The sequence below is a fragment of the Natrix helvetica genome (genome assembly GCF_964273705.1).
Source record: "Natrix helvetica genome assembly, chromosome: 1".
NCBI classification, from domain to species: Eukaryota; Metazoa; Chordata; class Lepidosauria; order Squamata; family Natricidae; genus Natrix; species Natrix helvetica.
Genome location: NC_138548.1, coordinates 218,646,919 through 218,668,398, shown reverse-complemented (window position 1 = coordinate 218,668,398; position 21,480 = coordinate 218,646,919). Strand labels below are relative to the sequence as shown.

Below are 21,480 nucleotides of genomic sequence, written 5' to 3'. Positions count from 1 at the left end.
CTTTAACAAAAGCTGGTCAGGTAAATCCAGGGAGGGGCAGGTTTGTGAACAAGAAGCAGTTTGGCCTAATGCAGGGGTGTCCAAACTTGGGAACTTTAAGACTTGTGGACTTCAACTTCCAGAATTCCCCATGCTGGCTGGGGAATTCTGGGAGTTGAAGTCCACAAGTCTTAAAGTTCCCAAGTTTGGATACCCCTGGCCTAATGTCTAAGGCACCAGGCTAGAAACCAGGAGACACTGAGTTCTCATCCCACCTTAGCCATGAAAACCAGCTGGGTGACTTTGGGCCAGTCACTCATTCCCCACTTAACTCACCTCACAGGGTTCTTGTTGTGGGGAAAACAGGAGGGGGAAGGTATGTTGGATCAGTTCACTACATTGGGTCATTTGTAAAAGTAATAAAGGCGGGATTTAAATAAATGAAATAAAACGAAGAGGCTGTTAAACCACTGAGGGGATATTTTTAGTGACAGGAATGTTCTGTGGTGATCATTCTCTCCTTTTGCCTTCCCACCCCCACCTCCACCCCCCCAGCTGCTGGAAAAGGCTGAGGCATGGGAGCGTGAGCGGGAAAAGGAGGAAACCCGGAAGATGCGGCGGAAGGAGGCCGCCTTCAAGAGTATGTTGCGTCAGGCAGCTCCTCCTCTAGAGCCCAATACCCCCTGGGATGAGGTGAGATCTTCTGCTCCTTGCAGGGCAGGTTTTCCAGCCGAGGGTCAAATGAATGCTAAAGGAAGAGGATGGTAGATTAGATATAAATAATAATAGAAGAATCGGTCCAACTGTTGAATGTATCTTTTGGCATTAGGACATGTGCATCTAACCACACTTGGAGAAACCCACCCCTCTGCTTCTGGGTGCCTCCTTAGTGGAGGAAAGCCAGCCTAAGGAGGCAAGATTCCTACAAGGATGTACTTGCCAGCCTCATTTTTGGAGCAGGTTGATCTGTAACTTTGTCTCAAAACAGTGGATGCTTCTATCCAAACCAACTTAAGAGAAATTGGAAATGTCCTGCCATGTTTGAGTGAGCAAGTAGCAAAACAGTGGCTTAGGCCCAAAGGTGTCAACTTCTTTTGCCAGGGACTCACAAAGAAATTTTAACTTCTTCTAACAGCATGTGGTTTGGGAATGAGTTGGTTTCCGAGGTCTGTCACCAATTACCGTATTTTTCAGAGTATAAGACACACTCCCCCCCCCCCAAAAAAAAGGGTAAAAATTTGAGTGGGTCTTATACCCCGAATGTAGCCCCCCACCCCCACACCTTTGGCCTCTGCCGCCTAGCAATTTGCCTCCTTGCAGCAAACAGCCTGTTTCAGTTTCAGCAAAAAAAAATTCTTGTTTTCCTCCCCAAAAGCTAGGTGCGTCTTATACTTTGAAAAATATGGTATGTATCCCTTGAAACGTTTGTATCTGAATACAGTGGTGGGGGCCTGCTGCCATCAGTAAGATTGGAAATCCCATGACAAGCCCACCCCCAAATCTTACATACTCCAGGAAAGGCTGTGACTATGTGCTTCTTATTCTTGGTCAGGTCAGAGAGCGGTTTGTCAACAATATTGCCTTTGAGCAGATCACACTCGAATCAGAACGGATCCGCCTCTTCCGTGAATTCCTGCAGTTGCTGGAGGTGAGCAGTACCTGTTTCGTGTTTGGGTCTGGCGGAGCAGTTGAATCCCAGCAAGGGATCTGCTTGAAACCTCATGGCACTAGTAAGTAGAGTTGACCTTGAGGAGGATAGAGAAGATAGTTTGCGATGGTGGCTGTAGCTCTGGTGTAGGGATGAGGGTGGAGAGTCATTCTCTGAGCTTGTGGGTTGGATTCCAAACGTTTCATTACCAGGCTAGGTCACATCTTCAGCGGAGTTTAGGGGAAGAGAAGATAGTGGCTGGGAAGGCCACATTCCAAAGGGGCCCAAGTAACCCGGTCCTCCTTTTTCCCCAGAGTGAGTGTCAGCATTTCCACACCAAGGCCAAGAAGCATGCCAAGAAGCCAAAGAAACACCATCGCAAGCACTCTGCCTCGGTGAGATTTGGGGAGAACAGACTCAACGGAGTATGCAAATTAAAAAAAAATGTTGGTCATAGGCGGCTGGATTCCCCTGGGCTTTAAACTAAGCCACAATTGAGCCCAGTCCTTTATTTGCTTGCACCAAATCTTGCCAAAGTAAATCCTGACAGAATCTTGCCGAACTAAAGCTGTAACTTCTAAGCTACTAGATATATCCTGGGAATTTCTAGGGCAGTGATAGCTAACCTTTTCATTGCTGCATGCCAAAAGCGCCCTCATAATGCAATGCACATGCACCCCACGCGCACCTGACCCCCATGTGTGACCCCTTGTGTGTGCCCCGTATATGCCCGCGTGACCCCCATGTCCCCTTGCCCCCTGTGCATGCTCGCTCAATTCCCACACATGCACACGTGACCCCCCCACGCACCCTTCCCCCATGCATGTGTGCATGACCACCCTGCCCCTGCGCATGTGCGGCAGACCCCAAAACCAGCTGGCCAGTGGGAGATGCGCACAAATACGCAGTAGAGCTGAGCTGGGGCAACGTGTGCCATAGATTTCACCATCAAGGTTCTAGGGTGTGTGAGGAACTTCTTCCGCCCTCCAATTTAGGGACTGCACAGTCTCTTAATCCTGGCCTCTCTCTGGGAAAGCTCTGAGTTGGCCAGATCCTCCTCCTCCTCTAGTGCTGCAGGTCCACATTTCTATCACATCCACTTGGAATTTGAAGCACCTTGTCTCCGAAGCAAGTCAGGCTATTTTGAGTGTCTTGAAAGTATCTCCAACTGGAAACAGCTCTGGAGACACGGTCCTGTCGTGAGCTTGAAGCACTTCCAAAAGGCTCAAAGCCAAATGCTCCTATGTAAAAAGGGGCATTTTGCACTTTGACCTTTTCAGTGTTGGGAATGGCATTTCTGCTTCAATTGGAAACTGCATTTATCCATCCCCCCCCCCCCCCCCAGGCTTTCTCTTCCAGCCTGTTCACCGATGTTAAACCAGATGACCCCTCTGTGCCAGAAAAACCCACGGGCCGGGGATGGGGGGCGGGGGGATGCAGTAGGGTAAGGGGCAAGAAGCCAGAGGTGCCACCTTAGGCCTCAGGAAGGCTCATCTCTTACTTGGCAAGGGTTGATAAGCTTGATCAGAAGCTGTTTAGCTTTGAATTAAGGCACCTTGACTGGGGACTGACAAGAGTTGGAGGAAATTCGCTTGAGGAAAAGCTGTTCTAATGAGAACGTTCCCTGGTGTGGGGATGACTGCTGTGTGCTGACCACCGTCGTACAGGGTGGATCATAGTAAATTGAGAAGTAGGACTGTGCTGCTTACTAACTCAAAAATGCAGCAGCTTGGCCTGATCGTTTCCTGCTCCTCTTCCTCCTTGATACCTTTGATCTTCACTTTGGCTTATTTCTTCTTCCTGTGGCTCTGTCCACTCTACCTCTGGCAGTGGCTGCCCGGTGAGTCCTTCTTTTTCTCGTGCAGGGCTCAGAGTCGGGTTCAGATCATCCCCACCGAGCAGCCAAGCGCAAGAAACGAAACCACTCGGAATCCGCCGGCTCAGGGGCCTCGTCTTCCCCTGACTCAGGTAAGGCTCAGAGTGGATGAGAAATTGGCTAGCTCCATAGGAAAGAAGTCCTTATGGGAAACTAAGCAGCAGTCTTTGTATGGGGGGGGGGGGGGGAACCCATGTAAATGCTATAAAACAAATCCATGGGCATCGGCTTGTTTAGGACGTGTTGCTAAGCGGTTGCACTTTCTGTTTTTGAAGAATACATTTTTCAGCCTCCAAAGGGCCACAGCACCACGTTGCGGATGTAGAGCTAGTTCAGGGAGTAAGTTTTGGGGATGTGTTTTTCAGATTTTGCACTACACTTACGGAAAGTTAAGACAGGAAGAGGTACGTCAGGCTTAGGAAAGTTGTCTGTGGCTCCTGTCGTGTTTTTTGTTTTGTTTTTTGTCCCAATGACAAAAGCTTTGTGGTGTCAGAGCTCTGCAAGCTCTGTCCATTTGGGACATCTACACAATGCCAAGATGATGTTCAAAAGGGGAAGCAGGGCCCACAACACATTATTTTCATCAGGCTCTCCCAATTTGACAACACCCTCACCCCCACCCCAGGAAACACTACTAGAGTCACGTACCTATTTTAGCCTGTTTTAAAACTCACCAAAAAGTACGGGCTAAAATTCTTTTCACCAATACAACTTCCAGCAATGTGTTCTTGAGACTGTAAAAATGAGGAAGCTCCCGCAGCATGCAAACTGTTCTTCCTTCATTTGAGCAGAAAAAATCAATTGATAGGTAGCATCTGCATCACCCCATCCCCCAATATTCGGCCACCTTCCCAGGATGACTCTGAGATTCTGGCCTGCTGCCATGGAATCACTGCTGGGAATGGGCTGAGGTCATCCCAGGGAAAGCCTGGGACGGCCCCATCTCGCCGTCTGCACACAACTTCCTGTCTTCCTGCAGAGCACAGCCCCAGGCGTGCCAAGAGGCAGAAGAAGAAGAGCAAGAAGAAACGGCACAAGTCGGTGAGTAGGCGGTGACGGCAAAAGGGAGGCAAGGGGAGAGGTCCGGATGGAAAAGGACCAATCACATAAAGCCAAGCTCCTTGGAAAAAAGGGGGCGTTCTCCTGACAGCTCCCTCCGCACGCGTCTCGACCCACAGAGTAGGGGCAGCAGTGGTGAAATTCAAATTTTTTTACTGCTGGTTCTGTGGGCGTGGCTTGGTGGGAGTGGCAGGGGGAGGATGCTGCAAAATCCCCATTCTCTCCCCACTCTGGGGCCAGCCAGAGGTGGTATTTGCCAGTTCTCCGAACTACTCAAAATTTCCGCTACCGTTTCTCCAAATTCAGAACCTGCTGGATTTCACCCCTGAGGAGCAGGTAAACTATCTGGGGATTCAAGGGAACAGCCAGGGCTGAAGGTACACCTGTTCTGAGACAGCACCAAACCCACCTGGCACAGTTTGGTACTGTGGCACAGACATTGAGATAAAACAGTTGCGGTTTTATCTCAACGTCTGCATTGCTGGTTTACAATCTTGGGGGCTCACTTGCCTTCCTTGGTTGTGCTACCCTCGTGTCACCAAATGGGCCAGTCACCCAGGCCCCCTCCTGCCAGGCTCCTCCCACCCTGCAAACCGTTTCTTTTACAGAACAGCCCTGAAAGCGAAGCTGAGCACAAGAAGGAGCCAAGCCGGGCAGAAGAGTGGGAGCGAGGGAAGGCACCTCTGCGACCTGAGGGGAGGGGCCACTCCCCTCCCCGGGGCACTCGGAGGGAGCGGGTGAGACTTCGGCGGGGGGTGGGGGGGAACCGAACAGAATCCCAGCCCAGGAATGGCTTCTCCTAACCCAGAGGTGTGGGGAACTGAGCCAGCATGGAATTCTGGGAGTTGAAGTCCACACGTCATAAAAGGACCATAGTTCCCCAGCCCTGTCCTAACCCTTTTGGGGTGGGGAATTGAACACCACAAATAGGTGGGACGATTTAGGGTGGGATTTGGGGAAGAGATATGGCTTCAATTTTTTTTTTAAAATGTAGTGATATGTCTGTTTTAGGAGATTTCATCCTCAAAATGGCAAGAACTGCTCTCTGTTTTCAGCAGTCTCGATTCTCTTGGGGCTCTAGGGGCCATATAAAGGGAATTGCTCATCACTGCTTTAGGACATGGAGGATGGAGGAAGATAGAAAAAAAGAAAGGCTTGGAGGGAAGGCTGGATGAGGGGTTCTTACCTGCCTTCTTTCTGCTGTCAGAGTGGTTGGGACACCTCAGAGAGCGAGGAGCTGAGCGAAGGGGAGCTGGAACGTCGGCGTCGGACTCTGCTGCAGCAACTGGGTGACCAGTAATTGACCCCCTGCCTCTTTTGAGGCACCCCTCTACACCATTGTATGAGAAGCATTCAGTCCTTGTTCCTGTGGCAACTCTGCCTTGTTTTTAGCCTTGGTGGCATCCAAGCCAAGCGTATGCACTGCTCTTGCTGGACCCCGCACGTTGGGTCACAAAGTCTTCTTCATTACGTTCACCTGCTTCTAAGAGGGAAGCAGCTGCTCCTGCCCGTTGGCAGCAGTCATCTCCAGCGACACCACCAGTCTACGTCAAACATCAGGACAGGGAGGAAAGTTCAGGTGTCCCTTGTGGATCTGGAGGGCATCACCAAAATTGAAACCCGGCTCTTGGGATCATCCAGCAGAGGAACGAGGGAATTACATCTGAGCACCAGAATGAATGATGTCTGTCTCCAGTCAAGACTTCAGCAGGGCCACACTAGCTCAGAGCCTCCTTTGGCCTAGATGCAAAATGGCGGCAGGAAACAGCTAAGATACAGCATGAGTCTTGTCTAATCTGGAGACAGGAATAGGCTACATGATCTTCTGGAAGGTTATCACTGTGATTGGATCCTTTTCCCTGGTTGCAGTCTCCCCTCGTGAGTTAAGGATTTAATGGAATTTTTCAAACAATATTTATAATAAATCTGGATTGAAAATACCAATCTGTGGCCTCCTGTAGAAAATTAGTTTATATTGGTTCCAAATGATTTTAGGGGGGGGGGGGAACCCTCAAAAGAGTATTTTCATAACCTATTGGACTGGATCTATGGTGCCTCTAATCCCCCCAAATAACAGAGGACTTGAAGGTTTGCTGGCAGGTATATATCAAAAAAAGGGAAGAGAGGATATGCAAATATCCTAAGTTGGTACGTGTGGCAAAGTAGCCATGCTGAGTGTATATTATGAGATTCATTCATAATCATTGTGTGAATAAACAAGATACAAATGCTGATCAGATTGCTGATTTCCACATTTTTAACTGATGGATGCCATACGTCCGTATTTATAACCTTGTACTACAATTTATTACGTTCACTTAGATTATTTCCACAACTTGTTTCCCTTACGATTTCTTTTTCATAAACCAGAAAAGCTTTTTCTCAAAAATTGACTTCCCAATCGACTAGATTATGGCTGCCATCTCTGGTTTGGAGAAGGTGATCTTAAGTAAAAGTGACGCCAGAGAATTTCAGGCCTCTTTTCAAAGTATACTCAGGAATCTCAAGAAATTCAAAATATATTCAGAGATTGGGTGGGGTGTTGAGGCCTGGATCTGACCCTTTTAGTAACTTTCCCAAGGCACACAGACATAATCCATTTGGCATTTCTCAAAGGAGCAACTCTTAAGTTTGGGGAGGGGAGAGGGAAATCGCACAAACCAGGGAGGTGAAAAGGCACATTCATTGGCAATAAATGCAAAGGTGTATATAGCCTTTGGTTCTGTTTTATTTTTCCCCCTTCTCCATTAGTAGAAATTCTGTACAGTTCAAGAGGAAGGAAGGCATTGACTTACAGTATAATCAATAATAATTTTCACATGTACAAAAAAGTTACATCTAGCTACACAGAAGGACTATGCTGAAGTGATTATGCTGTAAACTGTCCAGAAGTAACACCGAGAATACTCTGCCCTCCCTGGGAATTAGCATTGACTTGAACAGGGTGAGGAACTTCTGTCAGAAATCAGAGTGGAGAATTGGTCCCATTTGGTTTATTGGAAGAAAATATTAGTGTTTGCTTCAGAAATCGAAGTGGCTACAACCCCAACCTTCTCCCCAGGTTTTCTATACAGCATTGAAATAGTGTCAAATTCATTCTTATTTCTTAAGGGTGTTTTCATGACAGTTTTCACTTTACGAGCTGGATCTTAAGTTCCCAGGCTGGAAAAAGCAAGCCTTCTGAATGGCAGATGTCTTTTGTCCTTTGGCTGCACTGCAGCAGGAAGCGTTGATGTCTGGCCCTTGTGCCAGATGAAAAGCAATTTAGCCAATACGTGTCCTTGAAGACAATTGTGCATGTGTTGCTTTTATTGATCGTTTTCATAATGCCACTGCTCTCAGAAAAGGACCAGTGTGTGGTGACCTTCCCAGGGAGACATCCATCATCCTGTTGCTAAGTGCAGCCATCCAGATGTGTCTTGGAGGCACAGAAACAAGGCATAAGTTGCCCTGCTGGGTGTCTCTGATAATTGCATATATACAGGGCACTATCCTGAGCCCCTTGGATGTAGAAACAGCATACAGTTCCTGCTGTCATTCTGCAAGGAATAAACCATGGTGCCATTACAGTTAGACATGTTGGTCATGCAAAGCATATGCATGCTTTTCATGACCAACATGTGTGGGTTCATGCCACAAATGTATAGCTTTAAGTCAACATTTGAGATGATGTGTTGTATTAGCATTCACAATGCAGTTCTAGGCCAGGCAGCTTCAACATTGACATCATTGTGTTCAGGGTCCTTTATCTCCAAGTGACTGTGTGAAAGCAACGTTAAAAATATGCCTGATGGTATTGAACATCAAGATCCAAAAGAATCTTTTATCTCTGGGCCTCCTTGCAAGCTAAGTAGTTAAGAGAGTATCGAAGACTGAACAAACCCTGAATCAAATTAGCTGCATAGATGTTGATGTTATGAACCTTATAATTCTGCCTGGGGTGCTAATGCTAAAAAACAGTCTTTATAGCAGCTACCTAGAGATACTGCTGACCCCCCCTCCCCCAAAACCTTTACATTGCTACTTGCAATTTGCTCCTGACCTTTGTCCAAGGACTCGAGAGTAAGAGAACCCTTCTTAGGCTTGAGGGTTGCATTACTCACTTTCCGGCCTTTACCAAGACTTTACCCAACAATCGTTCAAGTTCAGTGTTTTTGGCACACATTCAGAAGTTTGGCTAATTGTAGTTCCCCACTATTGGTCATTCCTGTACACTGTTGTCCTGTCTCAATTACATACAGTTCATACCGATATTTGTACTTTAATTCTTATCATTGCCTGGTCTTGGATGGAATGTGGGCATCCGAGGCATTTTACTAGTTATAAGGCTTGTTTAAGCGATTGTAAATATAGTGCCATGAACTCTCGAAACACAAAATGAAACATCTTGATGACAACTGGAAACAGGATTCTGTGTTTTTAACCAGTAAGGCAATTCTCAATGTAGTTTGCTTAGTGGATCAGGAGTACAATTACATAGAAGCTGTACTAAGCTTTAAGGCAAGGCGCTATCCATTCTGTGTCCCATCAACAAGAACAGGTGGGAATGGGATAACTAGTTCTTTTACCATATTTATTTTCCTCTTTGCAACAAGACACAGAGAGGAGAACCACGGGGTCCAGGAATAGAGTTGCACATTAATCAAATGATAATCACTGCTTTAGGGGTGTAGACACGTGCCCCCTTCTTTAAGCAAGTGTGACTGATTTCAGTGGAGGTGTCCCTAAGCCAGTGGTTTTCATATGTATAAACACTAGTGGATGAAGAGGTAAGGATATTCTGTCAATAGTGATGCTAGTTACAATTTGCCAGGTTTAAGAGGCAGGTGACCTCTTTGTTTGAGAGAAGTCATAGAGATTATAACATAGCATACCCTTCTCCATGCCCGGCCCCACCCGGAATCAGAGATGGCCGATTCACATTTGGCTGGTGGGAGATTCTATGTTAAACATATGGTTAACTCCCAGCCACCCCACCCCGCAATCATACTAAAATTTTGAATACTGTGTTTAGCAGAGTTTACTCAAACAATTGTTATATAAATGGGCCAGAAATAAAAGGCACACACACACCTTTTCCATATACTGTCACAGGAGGAATGGAATGAAGAAGTCTGAAGGAAGGAAGGAAGGAAGGAAGGAGAGTCAAGAGTTTGATTCCATAAAGTGCCAACACTATGCGATCCATTCACCTTTGTTTTGTCCTGTTCTAAACCTGAGATGGAAAGTCTGAATATGATGCTAAGGCCTGTGCCTCCCCTAAGTGGCCTTTCCTGTGCAGGCAAGTATAAAGTCAGACCATCCAGCAGTTCAGTTTTTTGCAGCAGCTCTCCAGGAATATCACAGGAAAAGCGATTTCTCCCAGCTGTCTGAGATCACTCTAAAAGTAGAACCTGGAATTTTCACCGATGCAAACCATTGCCCTTGACACAGCCATTGATTTCCCTTGAAATTCAAAGCCGTCTCCTAAACCACAGGCCTTGGGAGCAAAATTCAGATCCAGAAACAGAAATCTTATCAAGCATGCTAAACCTGCCACAGAGCCACCCTTTGTGGGCATTTGTGGCCTTACTGCATGCAAGAGATGGATGAGGGCTCTAGCTAGACAACTGTATCCACCTCTCTGCCCTTCTCAGCAATCTCAATGGGACTGAACTGGCTGGGGAGTTCAGAAGTTCTCTACTTCCCAAATGAGAGTAGAACCCATGGCCCTGATGTTCCTAGCAGACCTAGCAACTATGGAACAGAGGACTCTGAAGAATAAGCAGCTGTTACAACGTAAAAAAGGCAGGATCAAGGAGGCCGGTTGTATGCATGGAGGGCTGCACCAAAGGCCCTAGAGCAGGCGTGTCCAAACTTGAGAACTTTAAGACATGCTGGCTGGGGAATTCTGGGAATTGAAGTCCACAAGTCTTAAAAGTTCTCAAGTTTGGACACCCCTGCCCTAGAGGGCCCAATGTATCCCACTTCTATTTTCTGCCTAAGGCACTGGATTGGTTGCAGGAACCATTGCAATCTTTGGCACAGTTTAATACAGGAACTTTATACAAAACATACTTTTGGCAAAACAAATGTTATATAGCTTCAGGTGTGTCTGATCTAAGATGCCTTTTGTGTAATTGACTAGGGCATCCCAGATGTTTAATAACGCCAATTATCTTCCTATCTTATGTGGGCAGCATCATATTGGTGCAATCTGTTATGCAAATGCTCTTCTGTGAAGTTAAAAACATAGTTCATAAATGTCCATAAGACTAAGCCTAGTAAGTGATCCCTTCTAGATTAAGGCTTCAGAAGCAGAGAGAGCTTCATAATACTAGAGTGGAGACAACTTCATCTAAAGATCTATTCGGTGAATTAAAGACTCTGTATCAACTTTGCCAACTTTATAGTCTCCGAATAAATCAGCCATGCTGATGCAATCAAAAAGGGTAGTCCAACATGTCTGGATGGTACCAAGTTGAAGAAGACTCATCTAAGGAAGCATCTTTAGCCCTACTAATTTCCTAGCTGCAAAAAGGGCTGTAAACACTTAAGGAGTCAAGTTGGTTCTCTGAATTAAAAACAGTTGAAGAACCTAACCATTGTCACGTGGCTTTCTCCTAAACTGTTATTACCTCAAAATCTTTGGTCAGAAGTTATCAGGTCAAGTTAAGAGAAGTTAAAGCAAGACTGGATTGTCTCAAAACATCCAGGCTGAAAACAACAAGCCTACTTTCAAACATCAGCGCAACAATTACTGCAAATGCGTGTTGAGTTAGAGACAGTTCCAACCTGGACAACCTTCGAGGAGCAGGTGTGGGGGGAGAGAAACGAGTTTTATCTCTTGGCTCACATAATATTCATAAACAACTTAGTTCAAGATTCAATGGCTATATTTGCATACATTGCTAAGTTTGGTTGGCCTTCATGTCAATTATGGTTTGTTTGTGGTTTAGTCAGCTATGTAACCTTATCCCTTAGTTTCTGGTTCCACACATTGTGAAAACCCAGAAATTGTTTACTTCAGTAACCAGGTTGAATCAATCCAGCCATGAGGTAATATTTATAGATAAGTTCTTCAGTGCAGGATCTCCTGAAACTATGAGGAATTCCATTTTAAAAAAGGCTTACTCCAAAGTAGTTCAGGGAATTCTGCCCATTTTTTCTTCTTCTTGATGATGATAGGAAATCATGCCATTTATCCTTCATCAATGAATAAAAAAAAAAGTCCCCATCTCATTCATGAATTAAAACGACATGGGCAAATTCATCAAGAATAACCTTCATGCATAACTTAACTTCTACTTATTCTGAAAGCTTCAATAAGCATAATAGGCAGTGCTACGTTTTGTTTGGTCCACCAAGTATTAAAAAAAAAACACTGAGCAGAACATGCCACATACAAATAGGAAGCAAATTTTCATTCTTTGGAAAAAATAGCGAGAGTTTCTAAAAAACAAAACAAAACTGAGATAGTCTGTAACCTACCCAAGATTTTTCTTGAGATCCCCAAGGGTTGGCTAGCCACTATCCGTTCCCTGCTGTATCAAACACAGTTACCTTTGTGCAGTTGAGACATGAGACTTTGGTCTTATTTTTCCCCCCTTTGGAAGAAAGGTTCCAGTGGTTTTTCCAAGGCCACCAAGGCTTAGCTTTCAAACTCTCACAGCCTGTTCTAAGAAAACCACGCAATTGCAGAAGACTGCTCCTGAACAATAACAACAACAACAACAACAAAGCTTTTCCACAAGACCTGATCTGTATACAAAGGCCTACTACCAGAGACTGATCCCCACCCCACCCCGCTGCAATACATCAGGGCCTAGCAACGATAGTGCTCATTGTCTCCACCCATTAAAGACAAGTGGAATGGTCAAAGTGCAATTCTGGTTTGGATGCTTGAGGTGCTAGAGGAGGGTGCCGGCCTCCTGCTGCCCAGGGCCCTTCTCAAAAGCCAGAACAGTCTCCTCTGTCCAAGTTGACTTAGTGATGGGCTGCAGGAGCAAGGGACCGGTACAAAGGAACATGTTATGTACAGATTAAAAAAAATACATCTTTAAATTATAAAAGTGTAAGAATAATACTGTTGCGGGAAGGCACTTTTCTAAATGTCCCTTGGATCCTTCAGTTGAAAGTCTTTGAAAGAACGGAAGTTGCTTCTTTGGCAAAAAAGAACAAGGTCGGGGCCACCGGAGTGCAGCATTCGCCAGTTGGAAAGGCAGGGCATGTAAGAATCTACAGGAGGAAGGAAAAGGTTGTCAGAAAGGAAGCAGGGTATCCCCAGGGAGCCCACAAACGAAGGATAGCTAGGGATGCTGTTAAGATATTTAAATTTAGTAGCTGGAACAATGGGGTTGTACAATGAGCCAGATATATTATACGGTTAGGGTTGATTGATTGGAGAGTGCTGGCTCCTGCGTGAGGCAATCTGCGCTGTGTTTGGTTGCTGTGGGTGTGGAGGGGGAGTTTCCTCCCCCCCCACCGCCTTTTTTCTTCTCTGTGATTTACCTTGTGATGCTCCTGTTTGCCTGACTATCTTGTTTGATGTATATGTATTTAGATGTAAGAATATATTTATTTATATAAAGCTAAAAGTTCGTCTCAGCGTGACTTCCATTTGGACACCTGCTGGACAATTCCCTGACAGATGCTCTGAAATTAGTTCATTTTGCTGCCGGATGAGGTGGAAGAAGGCAGAGGACAAAGCCACTATTTGTGCCCCTGGAAGGCTTTTCCCAACCCATCAAGGCTACACCCTTCTAGCCCCTAATGAAGCATTTTGCTTTATGTTTACCCCTTAGAGGTGCTTTCCTTTTGTCTAAAGCAGGACTTCCACCTTCCTCCAGCAGAAAGAGTTGGTGGTTAGCAAAACATCAGTTGGGGATAAACAACTGCCAAGGCTACTTATTCACTTTGGTGCCCAAGTGCAAATCTTTGGTTGTTGGTACCCCATGTAGGCAGCAAAGCCAAAATTAGGCTCCAGGATTCCAGAGAGCTGTTTTTTTTCTTACTCACTCCTGTGGATGAATTGAGGGGGAACTAGAGGCAAATGGTTCTTGCTGCTATGGAGACAATTAGAACAAAAATTCTTAGACAATTCTTTAAAGAAAGAGCAAGGCAACAGGAAAGAGAAGGGAAGCTATTTTCTATCCATGCAAGACAATTTAGGAGTATATAAAGATTGGAAAAATACTGCCCATTTAGCCTTAGGGGAGCCCTGGTGGCACAGTGGTTAGAATGCAGTATTGCAGGTAAACTCTACCCTGAGCTTGGAGTTCGACCCTGACCAGCTTAAGGTTGACTCAGCCTTCCATCCTTCCGAGGTCAGAAAAATGCGGACCCCGATTGTTGGGGGGGGGCAATAAAGCACTATGAAGTGGCATATAAATCTAAGTGGTACTGCTATTGCTACTTGGTGGATTGTGACAATCTGAAAAGTATACCTGAAAAGTCACTCAGAATTATCTCCCCTCCTGCAGCAGACACTGAAGTAGAAAGAGGCCCATTTGCCTAAGGGCAGCTCCTAAACTATGTGGCTAAATCTGAAATTCAGATTTTCCTAGCAGTTCATAGAAATCACATTGCATGCTGTTTAGTAGAAATGCAAACCAAGTTCACTAGTCCAGGCTATCATCTCAAATAAAGGAAGGCCTTTCCAATCAGCTACAACCGGAAATCCTTTAAAGAACTCTTATTTCCCACTTTTGAATGAAACTCTAGCATGCCTAACTTTCTGCTTTGAGCCCACTTTGCATAGTCTGTCCTTTTATGGAAAAAGACAAAGTTCTGAAGAGGTTCCTTCCGAAACGAGAAACATTTTTCTGCTTCTTTTGACTCAAAAACAGGCTTGGCCAAATGATGACTCAGCAGGTGGTCTGGAAGATCTATGGATACTTAAACTACACAAGTCATCAGCCAGGGCATGCAACTTTCCAGTTTCTGCTCCTCTTTCTCCAAAACACGTACTTAGATTACAATTCATTTCTCAATTTTCCGGGAGTGAACTGCCCTGACTCAAAGGGAATCATTTAGACATGACTAAAATGGCTTTCCTTCTCTCCTTCCCATTCAAGACAACCTTGGGAATTGGTTATTGAAAAGGGAAAGAAATTTTCTCTCTCCTGCAATAGCGGATTGGATTTGTGTATTTCTCTATTTTTGTGGCGGATGTCAAAAACCAGAGCTTTTCATCTCTTCTCTGCCATCTGGTTCACCTTGAACGAATCTGTTCCTTCGGCTAGCACTTAATTATATAGTTACATCAAGAAAAAATATGAGATTAACAGTGGCATCCTTGGTGCTCTCTGAGCTTGGTGAGTGATAGGAGTTTAAACCTAATTAAACCTAATGTCAGATTATCACAATCCAGCAAATAGCAATACAATAGCAATAGCACTTAGACTTACACAAGTAGTTCTCGACTTACAACAGTTTGTTTAGTGCCTGTTCAAAGTTACAAAGGCACTGAAAAATGCCTTTGACTTTAGACTTATGACCATTTTGTCACAGTTACGGCCTTTGCAGCATTCCCGTGACTATCTGATCAAAATTCAAACACTTGGCAACTGGATCATATTAATGACCATTATTGCTGTGTTTCAAGGTCATGTGATCACTTTTTCTGATCTTCTGATAAGCTTTCAGTGGGAAAGCCAGATTCACTTTACAACCGGCTTACATCATATTGTGACCCATTTAACAACTGTGGCACAAAAAGTTGTAAAATGGAGCAAAACTCTCTTGATGAAATTTCTTACTTAACAACATAAAGTTTGTACTCAATTGTGTTTGTAAGTCAAGAATTACCTGTATATCGCCCCATAGTGCTTTATAGCACTCTCTGGATGGTTTACAATGTCTGCATCGTACAGGAATAGCAGCATCATGGAATCAGCCAAAGGACAGTTTCCCAATGGTAAAACTAAAAACTAGAAAGTCACAGCCAATGCTTCAACTTAAGTCCCCAAAGACACACTTTTTCACCCCAGGATGTTTAGGTGAGTACTTAAAACATACAGAGCCCACATCTACGGCCTAAACTGATGCCGTCTAACTTTAGCAAAACAATGTGCCACTTTGGCCTCCAGCAGAATCTGAGTTTGGGGACAGGATTGTGATGGGTTTTCTTAATTATGCACGTAGCAGATAGCATTGCCATCCCAATGAGTGTTTCAGCAGCATCAATGAACCCGCTGTCCAACCCCAACCCCATCCCCCTAAATCAAGGGTGGTATTTAGTAAGCTAGTAGTATACTGTATTAGTGTGATATGGTGATTCTGGGAACAGAGGACAGACTGAAACATGCAATCAGGAGAGGATATCCGTGGTAATTTTGTCATGCCAACCATGCAGGGATAAGAGTAACAGGTTGAGTCAATGCAGGGATTCTCAACAGTGAAGGGCAAAGGGGCATCGACACTTTTTAGGAGGGCTCAGTGGTTCTTTTTAAAGTAGTCGTTATTTAGCACTTTCTTTCAAAAATACCAGAAAGTTAGCAGGGGAGTGGAGAAATCTTAAAATGAGTACTTATGAAAAACAATGCTCTGGTCTGAGCCAATGCCTAAGGGGAAATGGAATGTTTTTTTCAGAAGGGATTGGGGGGGGGGCAGGGATTCTGGCAAGGCCATTGTGTAGGGAGATGGTCAAGCCAACCCTGCTGAAGCCCATCCCCATCGCTTGTGTTCAACCTCTGACATCGAAGGCAGAATATCAGCTGCTGTTGGGATTTCTAAGCAACGCTGCCAATTCCACAGGGCGATTCTGTTCCTGCACAATGGTGGAGTTGGGGGGTGGGGAGCAGGAATCGATCAAGGGGAAGGAGTTGAGAAGCCCTGAGCTCATGGGAGAAGGCGGGAAGGCATGCGAGAAGGAATTCTCGGGGTCCGTGGCAGAGAAGGAGCTGCATGCAGAAGAGGTGGCAACTGACGTTCCAGGCTCGGTACCTTTGATGGGGGAGGTGAGTGGAGCTAACAGTTGGGCTCCTCGTGGTGAGACGGCTCGCAGAAAAAGCGAGAGCCCCTCTTCGCCGTACGGGCGGTGAAGGGGACACTCTTCAATACTGTGGGATGGGAAGGGACGGATGGACAGAGACACAGAGACATCAGATTGTTCAATATGCAGTGCACCACTTAAGCTAAAACTGGCTGCAATGGCACTCCAAAGATATGCACCATGGTCCTTAAGGCCAACAACAACAATGCACCCAATGTTGGAAAGCTGGCATTTCTGTTCTTGGCAGGGCAAGCGTCCCAAAGCCGAGACTCCATCACATCAGAGCCTGCTTGGAAGAAATCCTCTGCACAGGAAAATTGGATCATTTCACTAGCCTTTTGGTTCCCAATGAAGAGAGGGGAAAAAAGCAACCTGTTCTCTCTGCCCTGTTTTTCCCCCCCTGCCCTAAAAAGCAGGATTATGGGTACTCAAAGCATGAAAAGACAGGCTGAGTTTAACACCTTTCAGGAGGGTGGTTAGGAGATATTCAGTTCACACCATTTCATTCTCTCTCTCTCTCTCTCTCTCTCTCTCTCTCTCTCTCTCTCTCACACACACACACACACACACACACACACACACCGATTACTCACACCCAGGATAGGAGAGGGAGACCTTGACAATCAGGACAGCAACTTCCTTACCCTACTCCTGGTTTGAGAAGACTCGAAATCAGACTTTCTGAGGAGCACCTACAATTACTTGTCAGAGCTGGGTGACAGCTGTCTGGTAGTTCTTAGATCAATCAGAGTCTTCTCAAAACATTATCTCAAGGCCTAAAATTTTAGTGATGTGGAAGCAGCATCATAAGGTGGGTGGTAAGAAGAGAGAGCTGTGGGCATCATGGGAACATCGGAAGGCAGGCCTTTAAGGCCACAGGCTGCCAGGGATTGACAGCTGACCAGGCCTTCTAGACCTCAAGTGCAAAAATCCAGCACCCACTACATGTCAGGATTTTTGCTTCTGTTTGATGGTGGGGCATATTTCTGTAGCCCAGACATAGTTGATTCATGGTGGGACATCAACTGATCTCCAAAGAGTAACAAAAAGTGCCAAAGGAAGCAAAATTCCTGGAACTTTACTGAAAATTTAAGCAAGGGAAACAGTTTTGTCAGTCAGGGCACGGAAAGCTGCATGAGCAAAAATTATCTTGCCTATGAAATAGTTGCTACAGAAGCCTCAGTTATGGTTTTACTGCTCTCTTGGGCTTTTTGATATGATTCAATCACGCTCCAGTCCAAGATGGGTGCTTTCTGAAATACATCTTAAAACAATGTCATCCCCTATTAGCCTGGGAACAGCATGATTTTGAAGCCTGATTCCCTGTGAAAGGGGGTAATGAGGATCAGAAAGGCCTGGGCTAAGGCTAGGAGGACCCGATACCCAAATATGTTGCAAGTAGCAGATCTCCTTTTTCCTTCTTTGGCATCACGGTAAAGTTTTCTCTGGAAGAACATGAAAGCTTAGCTAAGGAAATTAAAATGGTGGAGTTACCTGTAATAATATCCTCAATGGTCCCATCTTTCCCTTCATAAACAGGCCGGTGGTCTTTGGCTTGGCGCCGCCTCAGCTCAGCAATTAACTCTTGCTGCTGCCATTTGTTCCGCTGCAAAGACAACTGGGGATGGTCAAGGAGGAAAAAAGCAAAAGACACTGCCCAGCCCCCACTACCACCACCCATCCTGCTCTGTGACCGATCCAAAAGAAGGCTGAGAAATCCAAATTGGGGTTTACCTCAGGTCCACGCCACCTGGTTTCCTTCCATTCACAATACATTACAATACTAAGCACAGTACACAAAATTGTCTGTTACAAAGCCTTAACCGTCCACAACGTCTTCAGCTTCCACCTCAATAATACTCGGGCAAACAATCGAGACAAACTCAAAGTAAACCGTTCCAAACTCGATTGCAGAAAATTCAGCAACAGAGTGGTCAATGCCTGGAATGCTCTACCTGACTCTGTTGTTGCATCCTCTAACCCCCACAGCTTCAACCTTAAACTATCTACCGTGGACCTCACCCCATTCCTAAGAGGTCCGTAAAGGGGGCGTGCATATGCACACCAGTGTACCTTACCGTCCCTGTCCTACTGTCCCCATTTATTTGCATTCATTTCTTTCGTTCATGTCCATGTTTATATTTATACCTGCTATCTTGTACATGTTTGACAAACTAAATAACTACAAATACAAAATACAATGCACTACATGAATCAGATAATGACCAACCCAGACTGACATCATCTGTGGCAATGGCAAATACACACGAACATCAGCCTAAGACTCTGCTTGAGCACAAGACATTCTATCACCAAGGAAGCTTCATATCTGCCCCGGGAGTCAGAAAGGTCAAGAATTTCCCTGGGAGCAGATTTGTAGATAAGTAGGCAGCCCAGACTGAAATATCTATATTTGTGATTATTTCTACCCTAACATGGATAGAAAACCATGGGAAAGCTAGCATCTCTTTAACGAGGAATCAATGAACATGTCAGAATACAGAGAAGCAGAGGCCTAGCAGGATGCCCATTCTAGAAGCAGGGGCAGATGGCGTAGGCTGCGCCTTTTCTGGTGAAGCATCCCATGCTTTGTTAGACGCCTTTCCATTCTCTAATGAGATACCATCCAAGTGTAGCAGCTAATAGTCTAATGATATAATACAATATATTACAAGCAAGTTAAAGCCCTACCAAAGCCCATAAGACATAATGATGGAACAGTCCTCCGGCAACTTGACACACACAAACCCACACACAGTGGCTTCTCAAATTGTTGCCAATCATACAACATGCTGCCCTGGGTGGAATATCTCCTACCTTCTCTAGCCTCTTAGCTTCTTGGGCCAATGCCTGCTCCCTTTGGGCCTGTTCCTGTTTCTTGCGCAGTTCATTCTCTTGCTCTGCATCCTGAAAGAGAAAGAACAGTGCAACAGTAGGGCAGAGAAGCCCTGGTCAATGGCCAGGAAGGGGGAGTGGATGTAAAGATGGAATCTAGGTCAACTAGACCGGTTGGTTGGTTGGTTCTCCAAGGTCTCAGACTTGAGAGTTCTATTCCAGCCCAACTGCTACCTCAGATTGTTTTGTCTGAAGATGCGAAGACTGAGCCTGAGATTTTCTGTCTACAGAGCAGGTAACTTTATTCCTATTGTGTTTGCATATGTTTTCTGTTTAAAAAAACAAACCCACTTTGCATCTGTCTCTATAGGGTTATTACCACTTACATGGGCAAATAATGGCAGCAGACAAGAGAGTGTGGTCCAGACTTTGGAAAGCCAGGTTCCCCTATGAAATACACCTGGTACGTTTTGCCTGCATTTCAATGGGCAATGGTAGGAAAGGGTTATTCTGGCCAGGACTGATGGCAGCTGTAATTCAACACATGAAGATGCCTGCTTGAATAAAGCTAAGGAAATTCACGGGCAGACATTTCTCTTTCTCTTTTTTTTTTTGTTGGAAAGCTCAAAAGACCTAATGTCTTCTTTTTTCTATTCCTTAATAAAGAAATTCTTCTTATAATTTAGCTTCAATCTATTTCCCCATTAACGTAGGCTTTTTAAAATGAATCGCTGACCCCATTTCTGGCAAATGCAGATCTGATTATCTATTTGCTTTGTTGCATTTGGGATGACGCAAGAAAGAACTTGCCGTAATAAATGTATGGGTGAATTTTGAAAGGGCAGGTACCTCCCTTAAGGGACTCAGCTTGCGGCAAGGCCTATATAAATACATCAGGCCTCAATTCTCTCTTCAACTGGGAACCCTGCTCAGAGAAACAACTGGGAACAGCTCAAGCTGGGATATTAATACCACTGACCAACACAGGGGGTCCTCTACTTATGACTCTCACTTAGCGGCTATTTGCAGTTACAACAGACCTACCTAGGGGCTACTTAAAACCCGGATTCGAAGTTTTAATGGTTGCCCCTCCCTTGGTCATGTAACCAAATTTTAGATGCTCAGCAACTGGGCTGCCTTTACGACTGTTTGCAATGTTCCACGTCATGTGACCACATTTTACAACAATTTTGTTGAAAACAGGCATTTACTTCTAGTTTTCTGCACCCACAGCGAACCAAGGGTTCATGTAACAACCATGCGGTTTGCTTAACGACTGTGGTGGCTGCTTTACAACTGCCACCAAAAAAAGTTTGTAAAATCAGTTCGGTCATGTGACTGACCCATTTTATGACTGCCCTGACTTATAATCATGATGGGCAGGCTCTATTACTGTTATAAGCAGGGGCGGGCTTCGGAAATTTTAGCAAGGGGTTCTCTGCCCGGGTGCTGGGTGGGCGTGGCAATGGTGGGCGTGGCCTAGCCAGCCTCCTGCACCATGGTGGAGGGGGGTGGGCGTTTTTGCTCTCCCCAAGCTCCAGAGCTTTCCTTGAGTCTCCGGGATCGCGAAAATGGCCCACCCAGGCTCTTGAGGCCCTCTGGAGGCTGGAAACAGGCCCATTACTGGGCTTCCTGAACTTCCAGTAGGCCCATTTTTCATTCTCCGAGCCTCCCCGCGTGCCCTGAACTTACCTGCATCCAAAACGGGTTGTGTGGGGACTCCCGGGAGGGGAGGGGTGGGTGGGGCCAGCCAGGAGTGGGATTTGGGGGTTCTCCAAACTGCACAGAATCTTAGCTAGAGGTTCTCCTGAACCCCTGAGATGCCTCAGCAGCCCATCCCTGGGTTATAAGTCAAGAACTACCCATACTTTGAAACCCACTGATGTAATTCTATGCTACTGCTAACCATAAAGACACCAAGTTATTGCACTCTCTGATAATAAGTACTTTTTCACTTAAAGAAACCATCTTTTTTTCTCTTTCTCCATTTGGTTGTTTCCCTGCCAGCTGGCCTATCATCCTCTTCCTCTTTCTGGGCTGTGCTTGCCAGCTCTGATCCTAGATCATTGTTGGCTTCTTCCAACAATGGGGGAAAAGTCTGTAATTAAG

At 45.4% G+C, this 21,480-nt stretch overlaps 2 protein-coding genes across 3 annotated transcripts in view; one reads left to right on the top strand and one right to left on the bottom strand.

The window, feature by feature from the left end:
* The window catches only part of PRPF40B (pre-mRNA processing factor 40 homolog B), a 30,882-nt gene extending 24,376 nt beyond the window's left edge, over positions 1-6,506 (top strand). For both annotated transcript variants that reach the window (XM_081935002.1, XM_081935001.1), the window contains exons 21-27: positions 535-672; positions 1,532-1,627; positions 1,942-2,022; positions 3,493-3,595; positions 4,483-4,544; positions 5,171-5,299; positions 5,770-6,506. In XM_081935002.1, coding sequence (XP_081791128.1) covers positions 535-672; positions 1,532-1,627; positions 1,942-2,022; positions 3,493-3,595; positions 4,483-4,544; positions 5,171-5,299; positions 5,770-5,862 — 702 coding nt within the window. In that variant the 3' untranslated portion in view covers positions 5,863-6,506. The remainder of the gene's footprint in view (positions 1-534; positions 673-1,531; positions 1,628-1,941; positions 2,023-3,492; positions 3,596-4,482; positions 4,545-5,170; positions 5,300-5,769) is intronic.
* Positions 6,507-7,270: 764 nt separating this feature from the next.
* The window catches only part of FMNL3 (formin like 3), a 126,502-nt gene continuing 112,292 nt past the window's right edge, over positions 7,271-21,480 (bottom strand). The window contains 4 exon segments of the mRNA XM_081935003.1: positions 7,271-12,749; positions 12,751-12,779; positions 18,031-18,142; positions 19,354-19,443. Of these exon segments, the coding sequence (XP_081791129.1) occupies positions 12,669-12,749; positions 12,751-12,779; positions 18,031-18,142; positions 19,354-19,443 (312 nt within the window). The 3' untranslated portion in view covers positions 7,271-12,668.